This window comes from Stegostoma tigrinum, chromosome 13 (assembly GCF_030684315.1).
Source record: "Stegostoma tigrinum isolate sSteTig4 chromosome 13, sSteTig4.hap1, whole genome shotgun sequence".
Taxonomy (NCBI): Eukaryota; Metazoa; Chordata; class Chondrichthyes; order Orectolobiformes; family Stegostomatidae; genus Stegostoma; species Stegostoma tigrinum.
Genome location: NC_081366.1, coordinates 16,996,174 through 17,023,995, shown reverse-complemented (window position 1 = coordinate 17,023,995; position 27,822 = coordinate 16,996,174). Strand labels below are relative to the sequence as shown.

Here is a 27,822-nt window from a genome sequence, read left to right as displayed (position 1 = left end):
TAATGTGCATGTGCATATGTATGTGAGGGGAAAAAAATCAGAATTCTTGGAGAAAGGAGATCAAAACAGTCTAAAGCAATGTTAGATGCAACTAACAGTGGAGTCATCACAATGATTATAGGGAATTTATTGAACAAACAACATCAGGCTGAGAAATTGTACCAATTGCTTGTGTTATTATATATAAAAAGGAGAGATGATTAATTACAGCAGGCTGTTAATTGCAATAATATTTGACACTGAGAGCACAACATTAGTTTAAAAAAAGGAAAAATTAGTAGGGTGTGACTAGAATATTGACAAGGAGAAATGAATGTATTACCTAGTGTAGGAGTAAATAGCTTTAGTCTTGGGAGGGATTGTCCAAAGTAACTTGCTTGAGATAACCACAATATTGCAGAGAGAGGTGAAACCATCATTGTGGCCAGCACGGTTCCACAAATTGTATCCACTTCATTTAAATTAATCTGCTGAAGCTGTAGCCCAGCATAGATCAATTTACGATCTGCTGCTTTCATCAAGTAGCACAGGTAATAATACTTTCCTGTTATTAATAACCTGGAACACAGGAAAGATTTCATTCCTTAGTGTTACTAATTCAACATTCAACCATAACCTTGCAGAAAGACCCAGGAACAATAGTTGAGATAGCATGGTGTGAATTGTAGTGCTAATCCGCACAATGCATTCAGAATGGATTAGTCAATTGTCTTGTATTAAATATTTGATCAATGTTGTGTTCACTTATGCTACTATTCTTTGTTCATTTGATTGTTAAGATTAGTTTCAAATATTGTAAGGTCAATCCCAGCCAATCAGTTCTTTGGCCACTTAATTTGACCTTTAAACCCAATGTAAAAATAATTCTTTATTTCTTCTCAGGTTAACACTGAGTCTTTCCTGTCCCATGGATTTGAAGAACTTCCCAATGGATGTGCAAACATGTATAATGCAACTTGAAAGCTGTAAGCATTTTCTATTCTTTTGTCTGATGAGGAGTCATTGCACTTGAAACATTAACTCCATTTTTCTCCACAGATATAACCGTACTAGCTTTGTTTCTCCTGAACATTCTGTTTTATTTTATTCTCTATTCGTAAAGTTATTTCAATATTAATTCAAAAATTAACACGTCATAAAGGTGATTTACTTAACACAATGGATGCTAACTGGCCACCACATGACTGTTGCCGATGTCTATAGATTGAACTTAAAGCACTTTTGTAAAATATTTCAGTTTAGTACCGCTGCATGTGACCCAAGATTGATTAATAGTATTGCTGTATTGTTCAAACATTTATTTATAATATGGACGAGACCCGTTTGATCTGGGTTGAATGGAGCTAATAATATTTATAGAATGTACCCTACCATGTCTCATGCACCCATTTACATTTGTAGAGCACAGGCACAACTACATAAAATATATTTAATGATATGTGAATTTAAAGTGGGACAACAACATCTACCAATTTTCGACCCTTTAGTTCAAACATTAAGATCATTACCAGGCACATGATAATCAATTTTGGCATAGTTATTGGTTACTGAAAGATGTAATAAACAAGGACCTTGGGCAATTGTTCTCAAAGCAATGTTTTTGGCCAGAAACAATTTAAAAACTTTTGAGAAAATGCAATTTTAAGCAGCAAAGATTAGGGATCCTTCTGCCAGGATGCAACTGCCCCAGCTAGACAGAGTAGGAATCATCTTCCATCCAAAGCATTCTTGCTGCATAATCAGGAGTTAAGTTATAAAATTATAAACGTTTACTTGCACCTACACCATGTTCCTGCTCTTCACAAATTTTCTTTTTTTTTGCTTTGTATTAGTCTCGTTGTTCTCCTGTGGTTTTATCCGTAATGATGCTTTGTTTTAACTGTGTCATCACCAAGTAGTTAGGCTCTCTTGTTGTCAGTAAAAAGAGCTTTTTTTCTAAAAAGTTGTTCATCGGGTACAGGTAGTGCTGACAAGGCCAGTATTCAGTTAAATCAACCACATTTCTGTGGGTCTGGAGTCATAGGTAGGCCAGTTCAGGTAAAAATGGCAGATTTCCTTTCCTGAAAGACAATAGTGAACAGACAGGATTTTTAATGACAATTAGCAGTGATTGCCATTGGGCCAGTTTTTATTCCAGATCGTTTATTGAATTCAAATTTCCCTATTTGCCATGGCGGGCTTTGAATACATGTCACCAGAGCATTAATTTGGGGTTCTGGGCTATAAATGCAGTGAAGTCACCACTACACCTATTCCATGTACTTTGTTACTCATTGATAGTTTTCATTGATCTTTTTGGTTGCCAGTTCTAGTTCTGTTGTTACTACAGTCAGTGTAACACTCAGTATCTGTGTAGTTTTTTTTAGTGTATTATATTACTGGTTAACCTCTGATAACATCAAACTTTCCAGTTATTTGTATTCTCTATTCTGTTGCGCTCTGTTCTTTCTGTCACTTATTAGAAATAATTCTTCATACCCACTGTCTCCTTCAATGTCACATTATCGTAGAGACTCCGTGCACACGTTGTCTAATGAGCCAAATAATCACTTCTGACTATGGTGAAATATTAGCTGAACACAATGTTACCTCACTAAATGTCCTTCTCATGCATGCTCTGCTGGGGTTGAATAAGAAATCTGTTTGACTTTTTTCTCCCTCAGCCAGAAATGTTAAACTCAATTATACCTTCTTTGTTTCAGAGATAGTAGGAACTGCAGATGCTGGAGAATCTGAGATGACAAGGCATAGAGCTGGATGAACACAGGAGGCCAAGCTGCATCAGAGGAGCAGGAAGGCTGATGTTTTGGGCCTAGACTCTTCTCCTTAGAAGACCCTAGAAATTTCTGAAGAAGTGTCTAGGCTCGAAACATCAGCTTTCCTGCTCCTCTGACGCTGCTTGGCCTGCTGTGTTCATCCAGCTCTACACCATGTCATCTATATACCTTCTTTTTTCTGCCTGATCTAAAATTAACTAACTTAGTATTAATCACCAAAACTAACCACATTCTCCATGATTTAGCTGTTGATATTGAAATTATTATTTCAATTGAGTCTCAGGATGGAGCTGTTAAGAGCATGAGCAAAAACAACACTTTTATTTATATAGAATCATTAACTGAACAAAATACCTCAAGGTATCTCACAAATGCATCATGCAATTAAGTGTGACATTGAGCCACAAAAGGGATTAATAAGTAAGGTGACAAAACTTTAGTCAAAGAGCTTGGTTCTAAGGAAAGTCCTGAAAGCAGAAAGCAAGATAGTGTGGGAGTGTTTGGAGCATATTTCACTGCTTAGGTGCATCTATCAGTGGTGCAGCACTAAAAATTTGTTCAAGAGGCCAGCATTAGATGAGTGTAGATATCTCAAGGTTTGTGGAATGTGATAAAATGAGGGGACACGGATGAGACCCTGAAGGGAGGAAATGCTATCAGGATATGCAAAGAAGTACAGTTGAGGTTAATATCAGATCAGCCATGATCTTATTGAATGGCCATGATGTGACCCTTCTCCCCACTTCTCCTGACAAAGAAGCAGCACACTGAAAGCTTGTGATTTTAAATAAACATGTTGAACTATAACCTGGTATCGTGTGACCTCACACTTTATTAAAAAGCATAACAAGCTCGAAAGGCTTGCTTTTGTTTGTTGCTCATACATTTGTATGAAAATAATATGAAGAAGTGCTTGTTACAACGTTCTCCCTGTTGTGACGTTGTTTCATTTAATTCTTTCCCTTTTTTTCTCTTTCTCCACCATGTTATTCTTTGTGTGATAAAGTGGGAAAATATTTTACTGTCATTTTATTAATTTGATTTTTAAAAGTAGAGCCAACATAGATGTCTGTTTTCAGATCTGTGAAGTCAGAAGGTCATTTGGAACAGAGAACGAGCTAGATAAGTTCCAAGAAATCATGTGATTTCAGTTAAGTGCCTAACAGGATACGTGGTGAATTGAACTAATGAAATGTTTACAAAGCTGAAATTTTATGATAGACTCAGAAAACAGTCCAAGGGGCACTATCCATCTGAATTCACTTCAAAATTGGATTTTAATCAGGCAAGAAGTCTCTAGGCCATAATACCAAGAAAAAAAATCTGTCAAATGGAAAGCTAATAAGTTAAGATAGGAGTGAAATTTCACTGAGGTTGAGTATCTGTAAAGGACATTGCTGGGGTAAATATTGTAACTTTGTCATGCTAGTATATTAAGACATTTTTAACTTACTCTATACATGGATTTGTTTGCTTGATTTTTGTTATTTTGTGTAATGATTTTGTATTATTTTGTTAAAGAGCATTGATAGTCTTGTGTGAGTATGCACAGTGGTTAAATATCACAACCCGAAAAGTAAGCTTATGCTCTACCAAGTTACAGTTTTCTAGCATCTGACTGGTCATGTATTACCATCAACTGGGATGTAACCAAGCTAGAGAGAACCTCATAAAAAAGAAAGAAAGAAGACACAGTGGTTCAGTAAATGTTTTTCAATTGTAATGAGTGATTTGATTTAACTAGAAATCTATGTCCAGTACATAGTTACAGTTACATTGGAGGAAATAGTTTTATGAAAACCACCAAGGAAACTGGAGAGTAGGATAGTCCAAGAATAGAAAAGGTACTAGTTTCATGAGCTAACAGAATCACACCAAAACAATAAAGTAGAAAGAGTGGAACATAAAACTGATCTTTTAAAAAATCTTTCATTGTAATAAATCTGGGCATATTAAATTCAGTTGCTAAAAGTTAGATGGGAGACAAATTGCAAAAATTAGAATGCCTGAGGAATTCATAGAAAAGGGTACATCAGGAAGGAAATGGGTATTGCAACGGCTGCAGTAGTAAAAATTGAGTTTTTTGCCTTGAAACCTATTAGGAAAGGATTGATGATTCAAAGCGGTCAAGAAAATAGTTAATTGATCATTGATAAAGATAATCAGACCATTGGATCTTCTGAATAATTTATTTCAAAGGGGGAAATATTTCCTTATTCTTCTAATCAAAGAAGACAGCCAATAAAGATATTAAGACACACTTGAGCAATTCATTCACTGATGCTGGCTGACATGCAATTTGTCTTCTTGAGCAATTAATGAAAGAAAAACACTTAGTTACAAGTCTCCATAAAGGTTATAATCTGATTCTTTTATGTAGTTGGCTTAGAGGGCGATTGTACAAATGGAAAATGTAAAGTTAAACTAGTACAACAAATTCCTTTAGTATGAATTGATTTATCTCAGGGGAATAAACTGACGAATAAAATAATTCCACAGAAGCTGATATCCCATTATCAAGTCATGCTTTATTTCCACATAAACAGTCCTTGGCTTTACTACTGCCTTTAGCACAGAGGCAGCTTTAAAAATACCTGAATCTCTGGCACTCCTCTTTTTATCTGTCAGCCGGGGCTTACTGATTGAACCAGATTAACAGCCACAATATTCTGTGAGGTCCAGCAGGTTGATCTCGTTACTACAGCTGGTACAAAAATATTGGCCTCAGTGAGGGTGCTGGGACAACCAATAGATGTAAAAGCAACCGAGATGTAATACAAGGAATATCTTGGATTATATCATGGCTGTGTTCTGACTAGATCTTATGCCCATAAAATGAACAGGAAAATGAGAAGTCTATAAATAACGGAGGTGGCTGAGAAATTCAGTTATCTGACACTATTTTTAAAAAGCTCAAATAAGAAGAATGAAGGTAAAGGATATGCCACAGATGTTTAACCTATCTTCTTTAATAGAAGTGCAAAGGACAGATCTTAAGCTGAAAGTTCAAAACACCTGATTCACGTATTGAATTAGGCTGAATACCTGAATGTGATTCTATAAAAAACGGTAGTCTTATTGAGGAAACGAAGGCCACCACGATATCAACAAATGGGAATTGAAAAGTTGATCACCAGGTTATATTCCTACCTGAGTATTGTCATGACATTTTATGAGTGAATCATGAAATTTCAATGGCAGGTCACTGAGGTATAACAAAAATGCAGCATTACAGTGCAAAACATATTTTTGGCCAGGATTAAATAAAGCTGTGTCTATATTTGACTGGCCATATATATGTCAGGTAACGGGGAAACTGCAACCAACAAATAAACCTGCATGTTTAATTTTGATACCAGCTTTCAAAGAACCATTTAGTAGGATATTAAGACGCTGTGTAAGACCCCTACCTAAAACCAAATGGGAATTGATATGTTTTAAAGTTCATGGATCTGTCAACAAGATATCCTCAGGCAGTGCCTTTAAGGAAATTACAGCAAAAATCAAAAATATAATCTGATCAAAGTTCACATTTTGCATCTCAAGTATTCAATGTAACGAATAGTTTGGAAAGGAAACAATTTACAAGTTCTGGTTATCATTCACAAACTCAAGGAGCATTGGAAAATGACATCAAATGTTAAGGAAAATTGTCAAGAACATCTTAATGATTGGGATAAAGGAATTTATTTGTTAAAATTTTTCATCAAGGATGCTACTAATAAACCTGCAGGATTGTTTAAAGAAACATTTATAAACCAAAACTGAGATACAACATTCTCAAAATATGAGCCAGGTTTCTGAGAAAAACTAAACAAGGTATGTGAGTTGCCAAAAAGCACTTGAAATGTGTTCAATAAACAATAGAACCTACAGCAGATAAAAAGGTCAGAATTTTGCCTCTGGGGACAACACATTAGTATTGTTTACTGTCTATGATTGATGTGAGGTTCACTGGGCTCCATTACATCAACATTTTAAATTATGTGAAATATGGGCTCAATACTTCAGAGTGGAGGGAAAATCGGTGAGCGAGTCATGTTGGTATGTTAGAGATACAATGGCATAGAAGTTAGTCCAAACAGAAGAGCACTTCAAAGTTGTTTTTATAAAGTTTTTGAGAAGATTTCTCAAATACACATAGACAAAGAAGGACACAAATTCAACTGGGGCAACACATCCATAATAGCACAAGCCAAACAAAGACACACCAGGGAATTCCTGGTGACCTGGTATTCCAACAGGAACTCCATCAACAAACACATTGATCTGGACCCGATATACAAACCACTGAAAAATAGAACCAAAAGTGATGCCAACCACCTCAGCAAACCAGATGCATATAAATAACAAGCAGGACAGAACACCAACACTTCACTGGAGGTGCACTAATGATTTACCAAGCAGGTTGACACAACATCTGCAACCAAACATACTGGCTCAGTGTATAAGAAGAGCACTACAATTGTGAAAAAAAAAAGAAGTGAAATACAAGTACTAGAATGAATTAGAAATTGAAAATTCAAGAGCTGACCCTCCAGTAATTAGTCTGGTTAATTTGGAAGTGCCTTAAAGCTAGCTAGAATGCTATACTACCTTCCAGAAAACAATCAAAGTGACTTATGAAAGCTACTGCAGACACATAAATCAATATATTTAAAAATGTCAAGACAAACATAATTGGCTGCACAGAATGTTAATGCAATGTTTATGCTTCAAACATAAAACAACATCCTTACAGGTGCAACCCAGAGCTCAAATAAGAGAATATATCAAGTTAATGATGGGCAACATTATTGACCCATATCATGCTAGGTGGTGCTTACGCTCAATGTAATGCTAAAGTGAAATGTATTGTAAAGATGGTGTAACAATTACTGTAAAGTCAGTGCAGTATTAAAGGCTGGTCTACATTGATTCCATAATTGGAGGGTGGTAATGAGAGGACTGGAATATTTTATTACATATTTGGTGTCCCATTTATGCCTGTAGCCAGAGAAGGTTTTAGCTTTTGGAACACCTGATGGACTTTATCAATATAAAGTATGCCATTTGGATTGAAAAATGCACCAGCATCATTTCAACGATCAACAATAAGGTTACTGAAGGATTATGCAACTACGTTGTCTGCAGTTAAGATTTGGTTGTGTTCAGGAAAACCTTGGAAAAATACGTACACTACTTAGACAAGCTGTTTTATCAGTTTCAAAGAGCCAAGTTAGACATATGTTTGATTAAATGTGAATTTGGAAAGTGAAATTGATTTATTTGGACTATGTTTTGACATAAGGTCAAGTCGTACGTAGAGAAGAAAAAATGAAGGCTTTCTTGGATTTCTTCATGGCTATGGCAAAATATAGAAGTTTGTTTCAAATTTCTGCATTGTAGTGGTTCCCCAGATAAATTTAAAGCATTAAGGGAGTAGTGATACTTCACTGAGACTGAATATCTGTAAAGGATATTACTTGGAAATACGTTGAAACATGTTTTATTAAAACTTCCATACACATATATATGTTGTGTTTCATTTTCTTTGTTAAAGAACGTTGACAGTCTTGTGTGAATATATTCAGCGTCTAACCACCATGGTAACCAACTTCACATTTTAAATTTATGATCTATGAAGCCAGGTTTTAACCTAGGGTCTGACTTGCCCAGTATTACCATCAGGCACAATTATAAAAAACTGCCATAATTAATTTTATTTGTTATCATGCTACTCCATGCCAACTTTATTTTCTTTTTCAAATATAAAATGTTGCAGATGCTGGAAATCTGAAATCAAAATAAGAAATATTGGAAAGACTGAATCAAAGGCTCCTCAACCTATAAAATATATTGTTTCCTCCCATGCCTGCTTTGAATTTACAGCAATTTCCATTGATATTACTCTCTTTGGCATTGTTTTAAATCTCTTATTTTCTTTTATTGTGTCTTCTTTCCATTGTTCCTTTGGGTTTTTTGTTTGTCGCTGTTAGTCTTTAATACTTTAATGATCCAATGTAAGAGGTAGCCCTCTACAATAAACACCAAAATTCTCAGAGATGTAGACATGGGTTTGCTTCCTTTTTTAATATATTTGTTCATGGTCTGTGGGCATCACTCACTAGGCTAGCACTTATTACCCACCCCTTTCTTCCATTCATTCATGACTAGGTCAGTTTCTTGCCAATTTCTAATTGTGCCAAAGCCAATTAAGAGTCAACCACATTACTGTGAGCCAGGAGGCACATGTAGGCCAGGTCAAGATGACAGATTTAATTCCTTAAAGTACATTAATGAACCATCTGGGCTGTTCCTGACAATTGACAACAGTTTCATGCTCACCATTAGACTCTTAATTTCTAATATTTTGTTGAATTCAATTTCCAGCATCTGCCACAAATGAATTAAAAGTGTGTTCCCAGAAAGTTACCTAAATAATATCACTAGGTTATTACATTGCAATAACCTGATTTGACTTAATTTTGGCCAGTCTATATCAAGAGATGATTGGCAGAGACAGCTGTCACCAAAATACTACTCCTAAATAAAGCTGCTGGAAATTTCCTCTGTCAGCTTTTGAGAAAAACCTCAACACTTGGTCTTGCAGCATTTTTCCCTTTTATATCCTCCCTCCCTGCTGTCCAAGGACCCAAACATGCCTCCAAGTGAAGAAGTGATTTTCTTGCACTTCTTAAAATCTCATCTTCTGTCTCCACTGCTCAAAGTGCAGTTTCATCTTCATTGGAGAGAGCTGGATGATCACTTTGTGGAGCTCCATTGTTTTCTCTGTAAGAATGATCCTGACCTTGTAGTTGCCTGCCATTTAAATACCCCATCTTGCTCTTGTCCTAACATTTCTGCAGTGAAGGTCGACACAAGCTGGAGGAAAAGCACCTCATTTTCCTTTGTACAACTTTGAGAACTCAACATTGAGTTCAAAAAAGTCAGAACATGAACACTGTCCTCTATTTTTAATATCCATTCCCCTCCTCCCAGCACCAAGCATTTTGATGGCACAGTGTTGCTCTCAGCAGAGCTGATCTATTTTCTATTATTCACAATTATCATCAACAAATATTTTGCAACAACATATCTCCTTTACCATCATTAGGACTACCTCCGTTTTTTGGTACAGGCATTTCATCATCTGTCCACAAGCTTCTCATAATTCTTTGTCAACAACATTAAAGCCATCACTTTACTGCCCTCTTCAGTTCTGAAGAAGAGTCATTGGGCTCAAGATGTTAGAGATAATAGGAGCTGCAGATGCTGGAGAATCCGAGATAACAAGGTATATTTCTGATGAAGGGTCTAGGCCCGAAACGTCAGCTTTTCTGCTCCTAAGATGCTGCTTGGCCTGCTGTGTTCATCCAGCTCTACACCTTGTTATCTCGGGCTCAAAATGTTAACTCTCTTTGCCTCTCCTGTAATGATACTATGACGTTAAGAGATTATTTTGTCCTTTTTTTAATAAAAAGAAATTTTAAAACTGAGGTGCAAAGCTGTCTATTTGGAAAACTGATAAAGGAAACAGCTTGGTGAGGACTTTAAAGTTGAAACAATCGAAACAGCCTGAATGGCTGTGGTCAGGCTCTCACAGAACCAGGATTTTTAGTTTCTTCATTTTAGTAGCAGTTACTGTTGGAATCTTGAAGAAGTGGAAGTTATTTTTCCCTCTCCCAATTCAGCCAAGAGCTGGGAGCTCTCTTCCTGCTGCTGGAGTTGCGCATGAGATAATCTGCTTTCTGAATTTGTCTTTTGCTAAGAATGTGTTTAAGGAATGATACTATATTGGAACAGTTACCATTTAGTATCTAACTAATGTATTACTCTGTTAATTTTTCCAATATAGTTACAGCTAAGCCAGTACGTTTTCTTATTCTTTCTTTTGTTGTATTTTATAATCATGCCTTTAATCAGTTTCCCACTGGAGGTGAGTTTCGGACTGAATAAAGTATGTTATGCTTCCAATCTGGTAGTTTGACCAGTTGAATTGCATCTTAAATGCAGCATCTTGCACTTACCTCTAAAATAAGAAAAATTAAGGTCTCAGGCTACCTTCTTAATATATTTTGAGAGGGCCTGGGGTGGTCTACAGAGGCTGTTAGATTTGATGTTTTTCCAGCTTTTTCTGTTTTTATTTTAGATTACCAGTGTCTGCTGTATTTTGCTTTTTATCGCCTTATCTATTGCCAATCCCACCACTTGCAAACAATGTTGACTGCCCTAACTTTGGTCTTTGCGGACCTCCCTGCCATCTAAACCAATGTTCTGCCTCTGAGAAAAAGCCAATGTGTTTCAGTGACTTACCTTTAGGTGACAAATCTTATAAGCACTTCCATTTGCATGAGCTTTCTAATTCTATCCCCTACTCATTATACTTTTTTGTAGTATTTAAGGAAACTGCTCATTTTTCCTTAGTTGTTTTCTAGGCTGTTATAATTAGCAGCAATAAATTCATAAATCCCCCAGATTTACAAAAAACTTATTGACAGAAATATCAAAAGTAGCCCATGGGGCAACTAAGCATATTTCTAAGTTATTCCTATAATCTTGTGAGAATTTGCTAATATTTAGTATTGTAGTATTAGGTTTTTGCGCTGCTTACGCAAATGTAACAAAATTTCTTTCCCCCTTCTGTCCTTCAGTTGGATACACCATGAATGATTTGATATTTCAGTGGGATGAAAAAGCTGTACAGGTAGCTGAAGGATTAACTTTACCACAGTTTATTCTCCAAGAGGAAAAAGATTTAAGAGACTGCACAAAGCACTATAATACAGGTCAGTATTATAACCAGAAACATTGTCACCAACACAATGATCAAGGTGCCATAACACAGATCATAAGGACAGTAAAAATTAACTTCTCAGCAAGTGTTATAACCAGAAACATTGTCACTAGCATAGTTATCAAGATGCCAGATCAGTGACACGGTGAAAAGTATCTTCTCAGCAATTGTGCATAAGTGCTTAACGCAGGAGGCTCAATGTTTGAGCATAGTGCGAGCAATAGATTTTACCTTCCAGTTACAGAGTTGATAACATTCTCTGTTGCAACTTGTTTTTTCTTTTCCCATTTAGCAGCCTTCCATTATATTAATGATACTATGACATAACTTAATTGATAGATTTGTGAATCAAAGTGAGTTTTTAAAAATGTAGATAACTTGCCTTTTATCATTATTCAGCATTTTTGAGTCAATGCATTCTGCGTCTGTTAAGTCGTTTTGCTTTGATGGATAGTACTTTATCAGTAGATTATATGTTGTGGTCTAGCATCTCACAGATTTTTGCACTTGCCACATGTGACAATTTGCTAACTAAATATCCAAATTTTACACAGAGGTCCCAGAGGCAACCAAATTGCTGTTATCTATCTGGAACTGAGTGATAAATCACTTGCTGTCCCAATTTATTCACTCAGGTTACTAGAGGGCATAGGTTTAAGTTGAGATGGGAAAGATTTAAAAAGGGCAACTTTTCACACAGAGGGTGGTACATGTATGAAATGAGCTGCCAGAGGAAGTGATGGCGGGTGGTACGATTACAACATTTAAAAAACATCTGTATGGGTATCCAAGTAGGAGGGGTTTTGAGGGATATGGGCCAAATGCTGGCAAACAGGACTGGATTTACATAGGATATCTGGTCAGCATGAGTTGGATCGAAGGGTCTGTTTTGGTGCTGTATCTCTGTGACTGTCTGGCTCTGTTTGGGGGAGCGGGAGGTACAATGTTTACAATAGTTGCTCTTAATCTGTACACATTTTTAACAAAACGCTTGATTTTGTTTTCAAATATATGTACATTCTTTTAAAGAAATGTATTTCCTTTAAGTTCACATGCAATGGAAAAAAAGCATTGTTTAACTAACTAAACCCATAGAGGAGAATGCAATATCTCTATACAGTAAATAGTACATCAAATGTTCAGTTCCATTCACAAAAGCTCAGATAATTAGCCCGTAAGTACTCACTTGCAGTTCCTGATCTGGATAACAGCACATATATCCTGATGAGTGGCAAGTAAATGTCAACCAATGACCATTTCCAATAAGAGAGAGTCCTCATTACGTCTCCTTAATGTTCAACCAGCATAGAATTTCCACCATCAACATTCAAGATATTACCGTTACCCAGAACCTCAACTGGACCAGCAACACAAATAATGACAGTGATAGAGCAGGTCAGAGGTTTGAAATTCTGCACTTTCTGCCTACCCAAAGGCTTTTTAGCATCTACAAGGCTTAACAGATGTGTGCCAGAGTACTCACTGGTGCCTGGATGAGCACAAATCTGACAGGTCTGAACAAAATGTTTGACATTGTCCAGGGAAATCATTTACTGGGCAGTCTATCCACCACCTTAAAAAATGACACACTCCACTTCTGTACGCTGTTGAAACTCACTACAGCTTCTACAGTAGCACACCTCAACCCCATCTCCTCTTACAGACAGATGGACAAGACCAAAAGGAGCATAAGAACATTATAGCCTCCAAGTTTCCATCTAAGTTACAGATATCAATTGGTCCTCTTGTCTTAAAGAGATCTTTTCCCAATTTAACAGCACGACTAGGGGGCATGCTTGCTGAAAATGTTTGTCAAAGATTTGTATACAGAATATGCATTTTTTGTTTTGCCGTTGCAAATCATCAGAAATTCAAAGAAGGTGAATTTTAGATTTGTGAGATATGTGACAGCTAGACAAAGTCAGAGAATTAGCCCTTTCAAACTGAACAAATCTTCATTATGGAAACAAAATTTCAGCCTTTCAAAATCTCACTTGGAAAACTAATGTCCCTCTTATAAACATATAAAATGTTAAACAGTACAAGGATTCATTCTCCCATTGAACACACCCCTAATCCACTTAGAGTCACCAAATGAATTATAGAACCACACGGCATGAAAGATCATTGTCACCGTGTCTCTGTTAACTCCTTAAAAGAGCTGGTCTTTCTCTCCTTCTCTTTCTGCGTTGCTTTGCAAGTCTTTGCACTTGTAGTTACCCATATATAGTTCCCTTTTGAAAGTTATCTGGAATCAGATTGCACCGTTTCATGTGATTCTATATCATAACAAAGGATGTGCCAAAACAAAACAAAATTCTTTTCATCTCCCCTCTGATTCTTCTGGTGGTTATCTTTAACCTGTATTCTCTGGTCATTGATCTTACTGCCAATGCAAACAGCTTCTCTGAAACACATTGAAACAATGTAGACATTAACGAGTTTTGAGAAGATTTGTAGCTCAGGTTGAGGTTCTGGATGTGAGTTTGCTCGCTGAGCTGGAAGGTTAGTTTTCAGATGTTTCGTCACCATTCTAGGTAACATCATCAGTGAGCCTCCGATGAAGCACTGGTGTTATGTCCCGCTTTCTATTTATATGTTTAGGTTTCCTTGGGTTGGTGATGTCATTTCCTGTGTTGGTGATGTCATTGTAATGCCAATGTAGACATTGTTTAAAGACATTAGAGATATTATTCATGTCATGTTGACTTTTCTGCCCCACTCCAGGGAAATTTACTTGTATAGAGGCACGTTTCCACCTGGAAAGACAGATGGGTTACTACTTAATCCAGATGTATATTCCAAGTCTCCTCATTGTTATCCTGTCCTGGGTCTCCTTCTGGATCAATATGGATGCAGCACCAGCACGTGTTGGTCTAGGAATTACAACTGTGCTTACCATGACCACTCAGAGCTCAGGATCCCGAGCATCACTACCAAAGGTAACACACCATAAGTTGAGCAAAGGGCAAACTTGTCTTGTATAAATCAAAAGTGCTTAATAGATTCTACATTCAGTTTTAAGGTTTTGTTCTATCTGGAATTTTGCATGGATATAACCTAGAACAACATTCAATGCATAATCTTTGTTTTCTGCATTATGGGCTTAACTTTAACTCATAAGGTGCAAGCTATAACCTCCAACATTATGTTGTGAACTTTGGAAAATCGGCCCATTCACCTGGAATTTGGTGTCTAAGAGTCTAGAGTCGTCTGGAGTCAGCCTTGCTGCTTGTTCAATGCAGCAACAAAGGTTGACAGATGCCGTGGTGAGCAGGTTATAAGGTCCATCTTCATGACTTGGGTCAAGGGCCCAATTCGCTTGTTAGAGATTCTGGCCATATCCCTCATTTGATTCCCATTGGCAACTGTATCAATAAAATAGACGGAGCAGTGGCCAGAATCTGATTCAACAAGTTTCAACTAATGGAGTTCCAAGACTCATTAACAGCTTTAACTCTGTAGAGAATTGTTTATACAGCTGCAAATAAGTATACTAGCTTTTTTGGCATTTTATGTTACTTAAATAAGCTTATCTTACTTTATAGTTTTACTTTGTGACTGTTTGTTTATTGGTACAGGATTAGTGCATGTTAGATGGATGAGAAGTGTTTTCAATGACAGTATGACTGTATGTATTCTATTTATATGTTAAGAGGTCATAAAAGAATATTTTTTCTCAAAAGGGATTTGGAAATGCCAACGTTCTGTGGCCATTTGAAAGCCTTATCAATGCTGTCATATTGCTCATTGCCTCTGTTCCTGCTGGATACTGGAAACTGCTTCAAACGTTCAGCAGATTTCAGGACATTAAATCAATCTGTAAATTAAACTCCAGTATACCTTACTTACATAATTATCTAATTTTCCATTCTGATGAATGCCGAAGGAGAGTTTAAGATAAAGTAACACTAACGTAAGTGAACACTTGCACGATGCTGGTCAATTTAATGGTCATCTCTCTCTTCAGGGCAGAGTCATATGCAGTAGAAAAACAGATTGAGCCTATCAAACATCTTAACATGGTATGGCTTGTGAACTCACCCTCCTCTACTAAAAACAGCAATCTCTGAGATAAATGTGTCTGGGAGACGTATTTAAACAAAAATCTCAAAACCGTATTTGTTGAGTGTCAGTTCATAATCTACCACCCTTCCTGTTCCATGAAACACGAAGTGTAATCAGAATGGAATGGCAAGTGTAAACTTGTACAGTACAAGCCATGCGTACCTCCTATTTTGTCCCTCGATGCAGATTTGCTCAACATCATGACGAGAAAATTCAGACTTTTGTCTCTTGGTACAAAATTACAGATTATATGGATTAAAAACTAATGATCAACAGGAAAGGATAGTGATATGTGAAATTGCTGTAATAGGGATGAACTGATCAGTGGTGCTAAAAATAACCTTCTAGGTTATTTGATGTTTCCATATCAAACAAACTACGAGCAATACAGCAGATAAATACCTGTATGCTGTTGAGAAAATATTTTGAAGCAATTCTTCCACATGGGTTGAGAATTGGCAAAGACATTTTAGGATGAATTTTCAGGATCTATTATTGTCAAGAATTACTGTGGATCGGGGCTACAAATTATGAAACAGACCATTGTGCTGGCTTTCTTCACCGCATTCCTGAAATTGCCAGTTTGGCTGGTGTGTTCCGATGCCAGGAAGGTTATCACCTTCCACAAGGAGGTTGGAAATTCATCTGCACTGGTGCCTTGTTAACAATAGTTCGAGGAGACACACTGGAATTTCGCAGTCAGTTTTCAGTTTCTGAAAGTGATTGGAGAGGGGCAGGTTAACTGTCTGAAGCTGGGCACCCAGTTGTATTCTGGGCTGTCAGCATCCCTGTAAGCACTAAACACCCACCTTCTTTGACAGACTGGAAAATATAGCCAAAGTTCAGCCTACTGAAGGGCTCACTACTTCCCAACCCACCATCTCCCACTGTGGGGCTGGTCATTTATTGTACTTTTTCTGAGAAAGTTTCAAAATATAATTGAGAAGGTGCGTTCCTCTTGAATCACTCTCCCAGTTACTAACTTTGTCTGGAAACTGGCTGCTTCTCTGAGGCTGGAGATCAGTCTCCATGTTAGTTAAGGGTGCATGCACATGAAAATCATGCCTTTAATCAGTTTCCCACTGGAGGTGAGTTTAGGACTGAAAACAGACGCACTATTGTTTCCCAAGTCCATCAATAAATTTCAGCTGAGTGTGAAGTAATGTATCAAACATTTGACTGGACTGGAATTTTTTATATAGCACTGAAGGGGGCAACAGACCTGCAGGATTAGGTTAATGTTAACCCAAGAAATAGTAATGCCATTTGAACTTTATGGACTGGAGTTGCGTATTGAGATAAAGCCAGACGAAGTAGATTACTTTTGTTTGACAGTGATCAGTGAACTCAAAAATACAGATATTAACAATTTCTGATCTACAAATTAGAAGAATCTTTTTCCAAGGAATAGCAAATGTGGTACAGACTGCCAAATTTAATCTAAAAATAAATCTGAAATAATAGCAGAAAATAGTGGAATTACTGTACATCTTTTCAAAGAGGCAGTTAGTATTTCAGGTCAAGAGCATTCATCTGTTCTAATGAATGGTCATGAACTGAAAATTTTTAACTCTTTTCCTTTTCCTTTCTGTCTGTCTGCCCACAGAGGATTTTTTAAAAATTATATCCAGCCATGAGATGTGAGCATCACATAAACCAGCATTTATTTCCCAGAGGGCAGTTAAGAACCAACCACATTGCTGTGGGTTTGTAGACATAAGATCAGACCAGGTAAAGACAGTAGATTTCATTTCCTGTAGTGAACCAAAGGTTTTCTTTGGCAGTGGCCGCATGGTTATCGCTAGTGCAGCGTTGAAATCTCATTTTTATTGAATTTCAATTTCACCATCTGTCATAGTGCACTTTGAACATAAGTCTCCAGAAGGTTTGACAGCATTTTAGCGTGTAGACCAGTGTCAATATCACTACCTGCTCCAGTGTTAGATATATTGACTTTTTTTCCAGTATTTGCTGCTTTTATAACAAGGGTAACTGTTATGTTTACAAACAATTTTGATTAATTGAAAAAGGAGAATGACAGTTATTTAGATGACTTCTGGATATAGTTAATGATATTATTACAGGTAGAGATTTGCTTGAGCCATTTCAGATGATAACAACACCAATATCATGATGGAGATATCTTGGTAGAGAAGAGGGAAATCCATGTTTGAAGCAGTTATGCACCAGCTGTGGGTTCACAAATTTTTCTTGCTCATAGCCTTCTCTTGTCCTTCGGTTCTCAGTATCTGTGAGAAATTCCTAACAATATCAGTTGGACATTCCCAATATTTCCAATCCATTTTCCCATCTCTTGTTTATCTCTTTTTTCTGTTTTCTTAGGTCTTTGTTGGCGAATCGAATTGCGCTTTCATTTCCTGTTTTCCTCTCAAATTATGTTGTGGTGGAAAATGATCAAGAGGCTTGTCCATGTGAAACTCTGTTGAATGGAATAGCAACTAAAGTTTGGTTAATATGCAGATGCTAATAACAGCGTCACAAATAATGATTGTCTTTCCTTACTTCAGGTATCCTATGTAAAAGCCATTGACATCTGGATGGCTGTCTGCTTACTCTTTGTCTTCTCTGCACTATTGGAATATGCAGCTGTTAACTTTGTGTCTCGTCAACATAAAGAATTGCTGAGGTTTCGCCGGCGAAGACGCCTGCACAAGGTACAGACTAGAGTGATAAGACAAAAGACACCTTTTTACAAAAACACACTTGATTAGGGTATAACTTGAGAGATAGAGACAGAGGACTATTTTGTTGTGTGTATATAGATAATAATATGAAGCCAAGATGAGGAACAAAGTAATTATGTCTCCAAGAAATGTGAATTACAATTAGTGTTTGCATAGCATCTTTAATAGAGAAATATATACCAAGAGACTTCGCAGAAAACTAATCAGACTAAAATTGTTGCTGAGATTATTGGAGAAGTCAGCAAAAACTTAGAGTGTTACTGGGGAAAAAGATAGAAATGGAAAACTTTAATGGAAGGATTGGTGGAGCAAAGGATCTGGACATTTCAAGGTGCACCCACCGATGGTGTGAAGGAAGGAGTGAGGTATGTACAAGAAAGCAGTTTAGTGGAAATGTAGAATTCTTGGATTGTTGTGGGATTGCTAAAGGTTACAGAGAAAGGGAGGGATGAAACCTTGAGAACCGGAATTTGAGAAACCTTGCTGAAAGGTTCTAGTTGAAGGTGATGACAATCGGTAAAAGAAAGAAAGCATCCCTAACTTTAAATATTATGTTGGGAGAGACAATTGCTGAGATTAAACTTATGTTTAAATTACTTAGGCCTAAACTCAGATCATGATAGGAAATGAACTATGAAATTATGGTACTGGGCTGCTTTATTGACACAATGTTAAGTACTCACAATGTTAAGAATTATGGATTCATATTGTATTCTCTTTTCTTTATATTTATGGCAATAGGTGTACCGTGTGTTAATTTATGTTCAATAAATGTGCTCATCAAGATGTTAGGAATGTTAGGAAACTGAATTTCTCCATAATTGCATCCATTGACAGCATCAAGTTTGTACACATCAGAGTCAGATGTGGAATAACACTCACTTCATTTAAACTCTTCAACTCAATCCTAGAATAGTATCTTCATTCTACCCAATACTGCTTTCTCCCTAATCTAGTCATTCTTGTGGGTTCTCCGTAAAACCAACATTCACATCAAGTTTTGCCTAAATATCTCAGAAAATTGTGTGATAAATTACTTTTAGAAGTGAAATGAATTCTTAACTATGTAAACAAAATAGCCAGCCAGTGTTAAATGCAATGCGGCAAATGGCCTTTTGGTATTGGCTGAGCAAGATTTCTAATTTAATGCAATAAAAACTAATTATGAGCAATTTTGTGCTCCAGAAATTTGGTTGTATCATTTCAACATAACTTTTCATAAAATCTTTACAGTTGCTAATGAGGATGCATTTCCATTCCATCAATACTAGCTAAATATGAATCCATGCAGCAGAGGTGCTTAAGAGGTAGATCATCTAAGTCTCTCTGCATATTTAATTATAATAATGGAGTTAATTTATATGAGAGCACAGTGTTCATCAAAGTAGTACTGGACTGACTGGCATCGAGGTGCCCTACAAAAATTGACATTGAAGGGTATCAAAAAGGAAATTTTGCAATGCTTAGAGTCATAAATAACACAAAGGAAGATGATTAACCTCCAACAACCACAATCATTTCAGACCGAGTGCATCACTGCAGGAACTCCTTAGTGCAGCATTCTAGAGCCAACTGTCTTCTGCTGCTTCATCAATGAACGTTCCTCCATAAGGTCAAAAGTGGGAATATTCACTGACGATTGCAATGTTCAGAACAATTTACAACTTTTCACATTGTGAAAAGGCTCGGGCCTACATGCAGCAAGACCTAGATTACATTTGGCCTTGCAATAATAATTGACAAGCAACATTCATGCCACAATAATGCCAGACAATAACAATCTTCAAAAAGAGAGAATCTCACCAACTACTGTTGACATTCAGTGACATTACCACTGCTGAAGTGTCTGTCATTAATGTCCTAACAGTTACCATTGATCAGATCAGAAGCATAAATAAGCCAGTTTAATAACTAGTGTCATTAAATGAGTCGGACAGAGGATGGAAATTCTTTGACAAGTAACTAATCTCTGACCAAACATCTGTAAGACTCAACTCAGGGGCATGTGACAATACTCTCCACTTTCCTGAATGAGCACAGTTTCACCAGCACTGAGGTAGATTGATACCATCTTAAATAAAGTAACCTACTTGATCAGCACCCAACTGACCATCTCAAATACTTATTCTATTATTGATATACATCAGTGTTAATGTTTACTATTTTGAATGACACAATGCAGCAGCTTATCAACACTTCCTTAGACAGCACCCGCCAATGTCACGACTTCTATAACCTCAAAGGACAAGGGTAAAATAAATAAACTAGCTCAGAATATAAAAACAAGCAGCAAAAGTTTCTATAAATATATAAATCATAAGAGTGGCGAAGGTAAACATTGGTCCTTCAGAGGATGAGAAGGCCAAGTTAATAACTGGGAATGAGGAAATAGCTGAGGCATTAAACAGTTATTTTGTGTCGGTCTTCACAGTGGAAGACACAAATAACATACCGAAAGCTAATGGCAAGAAGGTTATAGCAGGTGAGTACCTAGAAGCTATCATTATCACTAAGGAGGCAGTGCTGGGCAAGCTAATGGGGCTAAAGGTAGACAGGTCTCCTGGCCCTGATGAAATGCATCATGGGGTACTAAAAGAGGTGATGGGGGAAATAGCAAATGCACTAGTAATTATTTACCAATATTCACTGGACTCTGGGGTGGTTTCTGCAGATTGGAAAACAGCCAATGCGATGCCACTGTTTAAAAAAGGAAGTAGACAAAAGCAGGTAACTATAGGCCAGTTAACTTAACTTCGGTAGTGGGAAAATGCTTGAATCTATCATTAAGGAAGAAATAGCAAGACATGTGGTTATAAATTGTCTCATTGGGAAGACCCAGCATGGGTTCATGAAGAGTAGGTCATGTTTAACTAATTTGGTGAAATTCTTGGAGGACATTACTTACATGATGGACAATGGGGAACCTGCGGATATGGTGTATCTGGATTTCCAGAAGGCATTTGACAAGGTACCACACCAAAGGCTGCTACATAAGATAAAGTTGCACAGTATTATAGGTAATGCATTGGCATGGATAGGGGATTGGTTGACCAGTTGAAAACAAAGAGTAGGGGTAAATGGGTGTTTTTCTGGGTGGCGGTCAGTGGCTAGTGGTGTGCCTCAGGGATCAGAGTTGGGACTGCAATTGTTTACAATTTACACAGATGATTTGGAGTTGGAGACTAAGTGCGGTGTGTCAGAATTTGCAGATGACACTAAGGTGAGTGGCAGAGCAAAGTGTGCAGAAGACATTGAAAGTCTGCAGAGGGATCTAGATAGTCTAAGTGAGTGGGCAAAGGTCTGGCAGATGGAGTACATTTTTGATAAATGTGAGGTCATCCATTTTGGTAGGAATAACAGCAAAATGGACTATGTTTTGAATGGTAAAAAAATGCAGCACGCTGCTGTGCAGATGGACTTGTGCATGAATGATTCATATCCTTGTGCATGAATCACTGAAGGTGGGGTTGCAGCTACAGCAGGTAATAAAAAGGAAAATGGAATTTTGTCTGCCATTGCTTGAGGGATGGATTTAAAAAACAGGGAGGCTATGCTGCAGCTGTATAGGGTCCTGGTGAGGCTATACCTGGAGTACTGTGTGCAGTTTTGGTCTCCTTACTTGAGAAGAGATGTACTAGCACTGGAGGGGGTGCAGAGGAGATTCACTCGGTTGATTCCAGAGTTGAGAGGGTTGGATTATGAGGAGAGACTGCGTAGACTGGGATCATTGGAATTCAGAAGAATGAGGGGGGATCTTATAGAAACATATAAGATTATGAAAGGAATAGATAAAGTAGAGGCAAGGAAGCTGTTTCTGCTAGCAGGTGAAACTAGGACTAGAGGGCATCACCTCAAAATAAAGGGAAGCAGATGTAGGACTGAGTAGGAACTTCTTTACCCAAAGGGTTGTGAATCTGTCGAATTCCCTGCCCAGTGAAGCGGTTGAAGCCACCTTGCTGAATTTTTTAAGGCAAGGCTAGATAAATTTTTGAACTGTAAAGAAATTAACGATTATGGTGAGTTGGAGGGTATTTAGAGCTGTGTCTCAAAAAGATCAGCCATGATCTTATTAAATGGTGAGGCAGGCTTGAGGAGCCGGATGGTTTACTCCTGCTCCTAATTCTCATGTTCTTAAACATGGGAGCATCAGCACCCGCAAGTCCTGTCCAAGCCATAAATCCTCCTGACTTGGAATCATACTGCCATTCCTTCACTATCACTGGGCTAAAATTCCTCACAGGGATTTTGTGACTGTAGCTATACCATATGGACTGCAGCAGGCAAGAAATTCATTCAGCACCACATTCTCAATGGCGATTAGAAATGGCCAGTGGATAGCCAGAGATAGTCACATCCCCTGTACAAATAAACAAATATCATTTGGAATTCCAGTGAAATGTATTACATAGCCATAAGAGGCAAGTTTATTTTAAAATTTCTTCACACACTGAATTCACTACCTCTGCCTCAGAACACCGGTAATTAGCAGAAACTACGTTTAAGAATATCTCCGGTGCGATATGCAAATAAACGCATTTGATCAAAGATCTCTATGGCTAGTGTTTGTAATTTAATCACAAACAAAGGACCATATCGACCTTTCTAGTCGATCGTCAGATTGATTGGTACTCATTATAATGAGTAGAAAGGCATCGGATCAAATATGTATTGACGCAACTGGAACTAAAAATTCTCACTGACCCGGCTCTAGCAACATAAGATTTTTTTTGTGCTTCAGTCATATCACACATCCTTAAAGGAGAATTTTTTTTCTGAATATATCATGCAAAAAGCACTGGTGTATGTGAATTTTATAATTTGAACACTGTAGAGATTTGCCAACTTTCGAATTACTTCATTAAGAAATAGATCTTACATTTCATTTTGGGCTCACTTTATGATTGCTTCCTAGAAAAACAAAGCTGGCATATCCTTTGATAATAAAATGTGAGGCTGGATGAACACAGCAGGCCATGCAGCATCTCAGGAGCACAAAAGCTGACGTTTCGGGCCTAGACCTTTCATCAGAGAGGGGGATGGGGTGAGGGTTCTGGAATAAATAGGGAGAGAGGGGGAGGCGGACCAAAGATGGAGAGAAAAGAAGATAGGTGGAGACTAGAGTATAGGTGGGGAGGTAGGGAGGAGTTAGGTCAGTCCAGGGAAGACGGACAGGTCAAGGAGGTGGGATGAGGTTAGTAGGTAGGAGATGGCGGTGCGGCTTGGGGTGGGAGGAGGGGATGGGTGAGAGGAAGAACAGGTTAGGGAGGCAGAGTCAGGTTGGACTGGTTTTGGGATGCAGTGGGTGGAGGGGAAGAGCTGGGCTGGTTGTGTGGTGCAGTGGGGGGAGGGGGCGAACTGGGCTGGTTTTGGGATGCGGTGGGGGAAGGGGAGATTTTGAAGCTGGTGAAGTCCACATTGATACCATTGGGCTGCAGGGATCCCAAGCAGAATATGAGTTGCTGTTCCTGCAACTTTCGGGTGGCATCATTGTGGCACTGAAGAAGGCCCATGATGGACATGTCATCTAAAGAATGGGAGGGGGAGTGGAAATGGTTTGCGACTGGGAGGTGCAGTTGTTTATTGCGAACAGAGTGGAGGTGTTCTGCAAAGCGGTCTCCAAGCCTCCGCTTGGTTTCCCCAATTGTAGAGGAAGCCACACCGGGTACAATGGATGCAGTATACCACATTGGCAGATGTGCAGGTGAACCTCTGCTTAATATGGAAAGTCATCTTGGGGCCTGGGATAGGGGTGAGGGAGGAGGTGTGGGGCAAGTGTTGCATTTCCTGCGGTTGCAGGGGAAGGTGCCGGGTGTGGTGGCATTGGAGGGCAGTGTGGAGCGAACAAGGGAGTCACGGAGAGAGTGGTCTCTCCGGAAAGCAGACAAGGGTGGGGATAGAAAAATGTCTTGGGTGGTGGGGTCGGATTGTATTTGGCGGAAGTGTCGGAGGATGATGCGTTGTATCCAGAGGTTGGTGGGGTGGTGTGTGAGAACGAGGGGGATCCTCTTTGGGCGGTTGTGGCGGGGGCGGGGTGTGAGGGATGTGTTGCGGGAAATACGGGAGACGCGGTCAAGGGCGTTCTCGACCACTGTGGGGGGAAAGTTGCGGTCCTTGAAGAACTTGGACATCTGGGATGTGCGGGAGTGGAATGCCTCATCGTGGGAGCAGATGCGGCGGAGGCGGAGGAATTGGGAATAGGGGATGGAATTTTTGCAGGAAGGTGGGTGGGAGGAGGTGTATTCTAGGTAGCTGTGGGAGTCGGTGGGCTTGAAATGGACATCAGTTACAAGCTGGTTGACTGAGATGGAGACTGAGAGATCCAGGAAGGTGAGGGATGTGCTGGAGATGGCCCAGGTGAACTGAAGGTTGGGGTGGAAGGTGTTGGTGAAGTGGATGAACTGTTCGAGCTCCTCTGGAGAGCAAGAGGCGGCGCCGAGACAGTCATCAATGTAACGCAGGAAGAGGTGGGGTTTGGGGCCTGTGTAGGTGCGGAAGAGGGACTGTTCCACGTAACCTACTAAGAGGCAGGCATAGCTGGGGCCCATGCGGGTGCCCATGGCCACTCCCTTAGTCTGTAGGAAGTGGGAGACGCAATAAACAACTGCACCTCCCAGTCGCAAACCATTTCCACTCTCCCTCCCATTCTTTAGATGACATGTCCATCTTGGGCCTCCTGCAGTGCCACAATGATGCCACCCGAAGGTTGCAGGAACAGCAACTCATATTCCGCTTGGGAACCCTGCAGCCCAATGGTATCAATGTGGACTTCACCAGCTTCAAAATCTCCCCTTTCCCCACCGCATCCCAAAACCAGCCCAGTTCGTCCCCTCCCCCCACTGCACCACACAACCAGCCCAGCTCTTCCCCTCCACCCACTGCATCCCAAAACCAGTCCAACCTGTCTCTGCCTCCCTAACCTGTTCTTCCTCTCACTCATCCCTTCCTCCCACCCCAAGCTGCACCTCCATCTCCTACCTACTAACCTCATCCCACCTCCTTGACCTGTCCGTCTTCCCTGGACTGACCTATCCACTCCCTACCTCCCCACCTATACTCTAGTCTCCACCTATCTTCTTTTCTCTCCATCTTTGGTCCGCCTCCCCCTCTCTCACTATTTATTCCAGAACCCTCACCCCATCCCCCTCTCTGATGAAGGGTCTAGGCCCGAAACGTCAGCTTTTGTGCTCCTGAGATGCTGCTGGGCCTGCTGTGTTCATCCAGCCTCACATTTTATTATCTTGGATTCTCCAGCATCTGCAATTCCCATTATCACTGTGCACTGAAGTATGTCTTTGTGCCCAGATGACATTTAGATAGAAGACTCCAAACTAATTTCTTTCAATTTTCGCTCTGTTCCCCATGAACGTCTTGAAAAGTCACCAAATTGACAGTTGTATTCTCTGAACTTTAAGATGCTAACGTCAGTTTATGTCATCTCGCCACATAATGTAATCCCGGGCATTCTGCCAAATCCATGCTGCACTCACTCCAAGATGAATATGTCATTCACCAGATGTGATGCCCGGGGCTATTCACATTATCCCTGGCATAGTCTAACCAGAGATTTGCATAACCAAAGCAAACCTTTATGAATTCTCATCTCCAAGATATGAAGGCTGTATTCCTTACTGATTATTTACTTACTGTTCCTGTTCATCATAATTCAATGATCTACCTTAGTGTCTTCTGCAAATTTCGATATGGAGTTTTCAATTGTAACAACTAAGTTGGTAATAAATACAATAATTAGTTGAACCTTGAGCACAGATCTTTGTGACACTCCACTAGAAATATTCTGCCAATTGGAGTACATTGTTATAATCCCTACTCTTTGTCTCAGCTAATTAGCCACTCAGCCAATTTTCTGTTCAGGTCAGTACTTTGCTTTCAATTTCAAAGGCTTCAAATTTAATGGCTTTCAATGAGGGATTTTCTCAAAGGTTTTTTGGAAGTCCACACAAAATATCACCCATGCTCATTTTCCTGTCTCTTACTTTAATCGCTTCTTCAAAAAATTCAATCAGTCTTCAGACATAATCTATCCCTTATAAAGTTATTCTGGCTCTATCTCTGGACAGCTGAAAATATGGGACCTCTTCAGTGTCTCCATCCTTAATTATAGACACTACCAGAATACTACCAGCAGACGTTGGGTGACCTGTCTGCAATGGCTTGATTTTCTTCTGTCACCTTTCCTAAATGTCAGAGTGATGTGCACAAATTTTCAATCTTCAAATTTTTGGAAAATTAAGATTTAAAACATTTGCAATATTCTTCCTTTGGATACTATAATGTGTTTACCCTTATTGAAGTGAATTGACTCAAGTTGTTTTACCAAGCCTGCTCACTTAGCGCCTCATCAAATTAGGGCAGTTATTGTTCCTACCCAATCGGTCAAAAATTATTTTTCATAGTTTTATGAAGAAATGAACATTCTTTACATAACTTCCAAAGAACATCTTGAGTATCACTACCCTGTAAACAAAATTGATTGGAAATTTAATCCACTCACCATAGTTTATGTAATAAAAACAAATATTGCTGGAAATACTTGTTGCATCTTAATTGAATCTGTACCTCTCAATTAATCAGATTTACAGCCACCATCCTCCATAAGTGTAGAGATCTACATAGTCTACTCGGTCTCGTCTCGTGGAGAAAAATCACTTACTGTGATCTAGCCTCCAACACTCTCTGAGGTAGAGAATTCCAGACTTTTCCTGTTGATATGGGCTGGACTAAAACCCCTCAAAATGTGTCAAAGAGATAATCTAGATCCTAGTTCAGGATCACCTGTCCAGTAACATTATCACTATGCCATTATCTAGGAACTTTATCTATGCTGCAGATCTCTTGTCTCTATCTATGACTCTATCTCTCCCAAGCAACATTCCCTTGTAGATATCTTATGTCCTCATCACAACATGCCTTCCCACTTATTTTTGTATTGTCAGCAAATTTGAATATATTGCGCTCTGCCTCCTCCTACATGTCTTTACAATAGATTGTAAATAAATGACAAACTCAGAATTATCCTTGTGGGTCTTCACTAGGTACATCTTTCCAACCAAAAATCAATGATCTAATAATCCTGACATTCTGTATATTAGCCAATTTTCATTTGGTGCTGTTATTCCTAATTGATTCCCATGTAATTTATTTACAATGCCATGAGCACCCATCTTGGGCAATAACTGCTCTCACTGCATCTGTCAAACCTTCGGAAGCTGTTATCCCTATGCTGTCTTGTAAAAGTTTCTGCTGTCCCCGCTCTCTCATGCAGTTTCAAGATCTGCTGTATCAGAGATAATAGGAACTACAGATGCTGGAGAATTCGAGATAACAAAATGCGGAGCCGGATGATCTCAGCAGGCTAAGCAACTCTTGCTCCTAAGATGCTGCTTGGCCTGCTGTGTTCATCGAGCTCCACACTTTGTTATCTAAGATCTGCTGTCCCTACTTTCTAATGCTTTGTGCTCAAGCTATTCTTCCTAGT

General features: G+C 38.8%; 1 protein-coding gene across 2 annotated transcripts in view; it reads left to right on the top strand.

Annotated features, from left to right (window-relative positions):
- glra1 (glycine receptor, alpha 1) overlaps positions 1–27,822 on the top strand; it is a 132,020-nt gene that overhangs the window by 91,634 nt on the left and 12,564 nt on the right. For both annotated transcript variants that reach the window (XM_048542972.2, XM_048542973.2), the window contains exons 5-8: positions 883–965; positions 11,411–11,545; positions 14,281–14,495; positions 18,150–18,296. In XM_048542972.2, the coding sequence (XP_048398929.1) occupies positions 883–965; positions 11,411–11,545; positions 14,281–14,495; positions 18,150–18,296 (580 nt within the window). The remainder of the gene's footprint in view (positions 1–882; positions 966–11,410; positions 11,546–14,280; positions 14,496–18,149; positions 18,297–27,822) is intronic.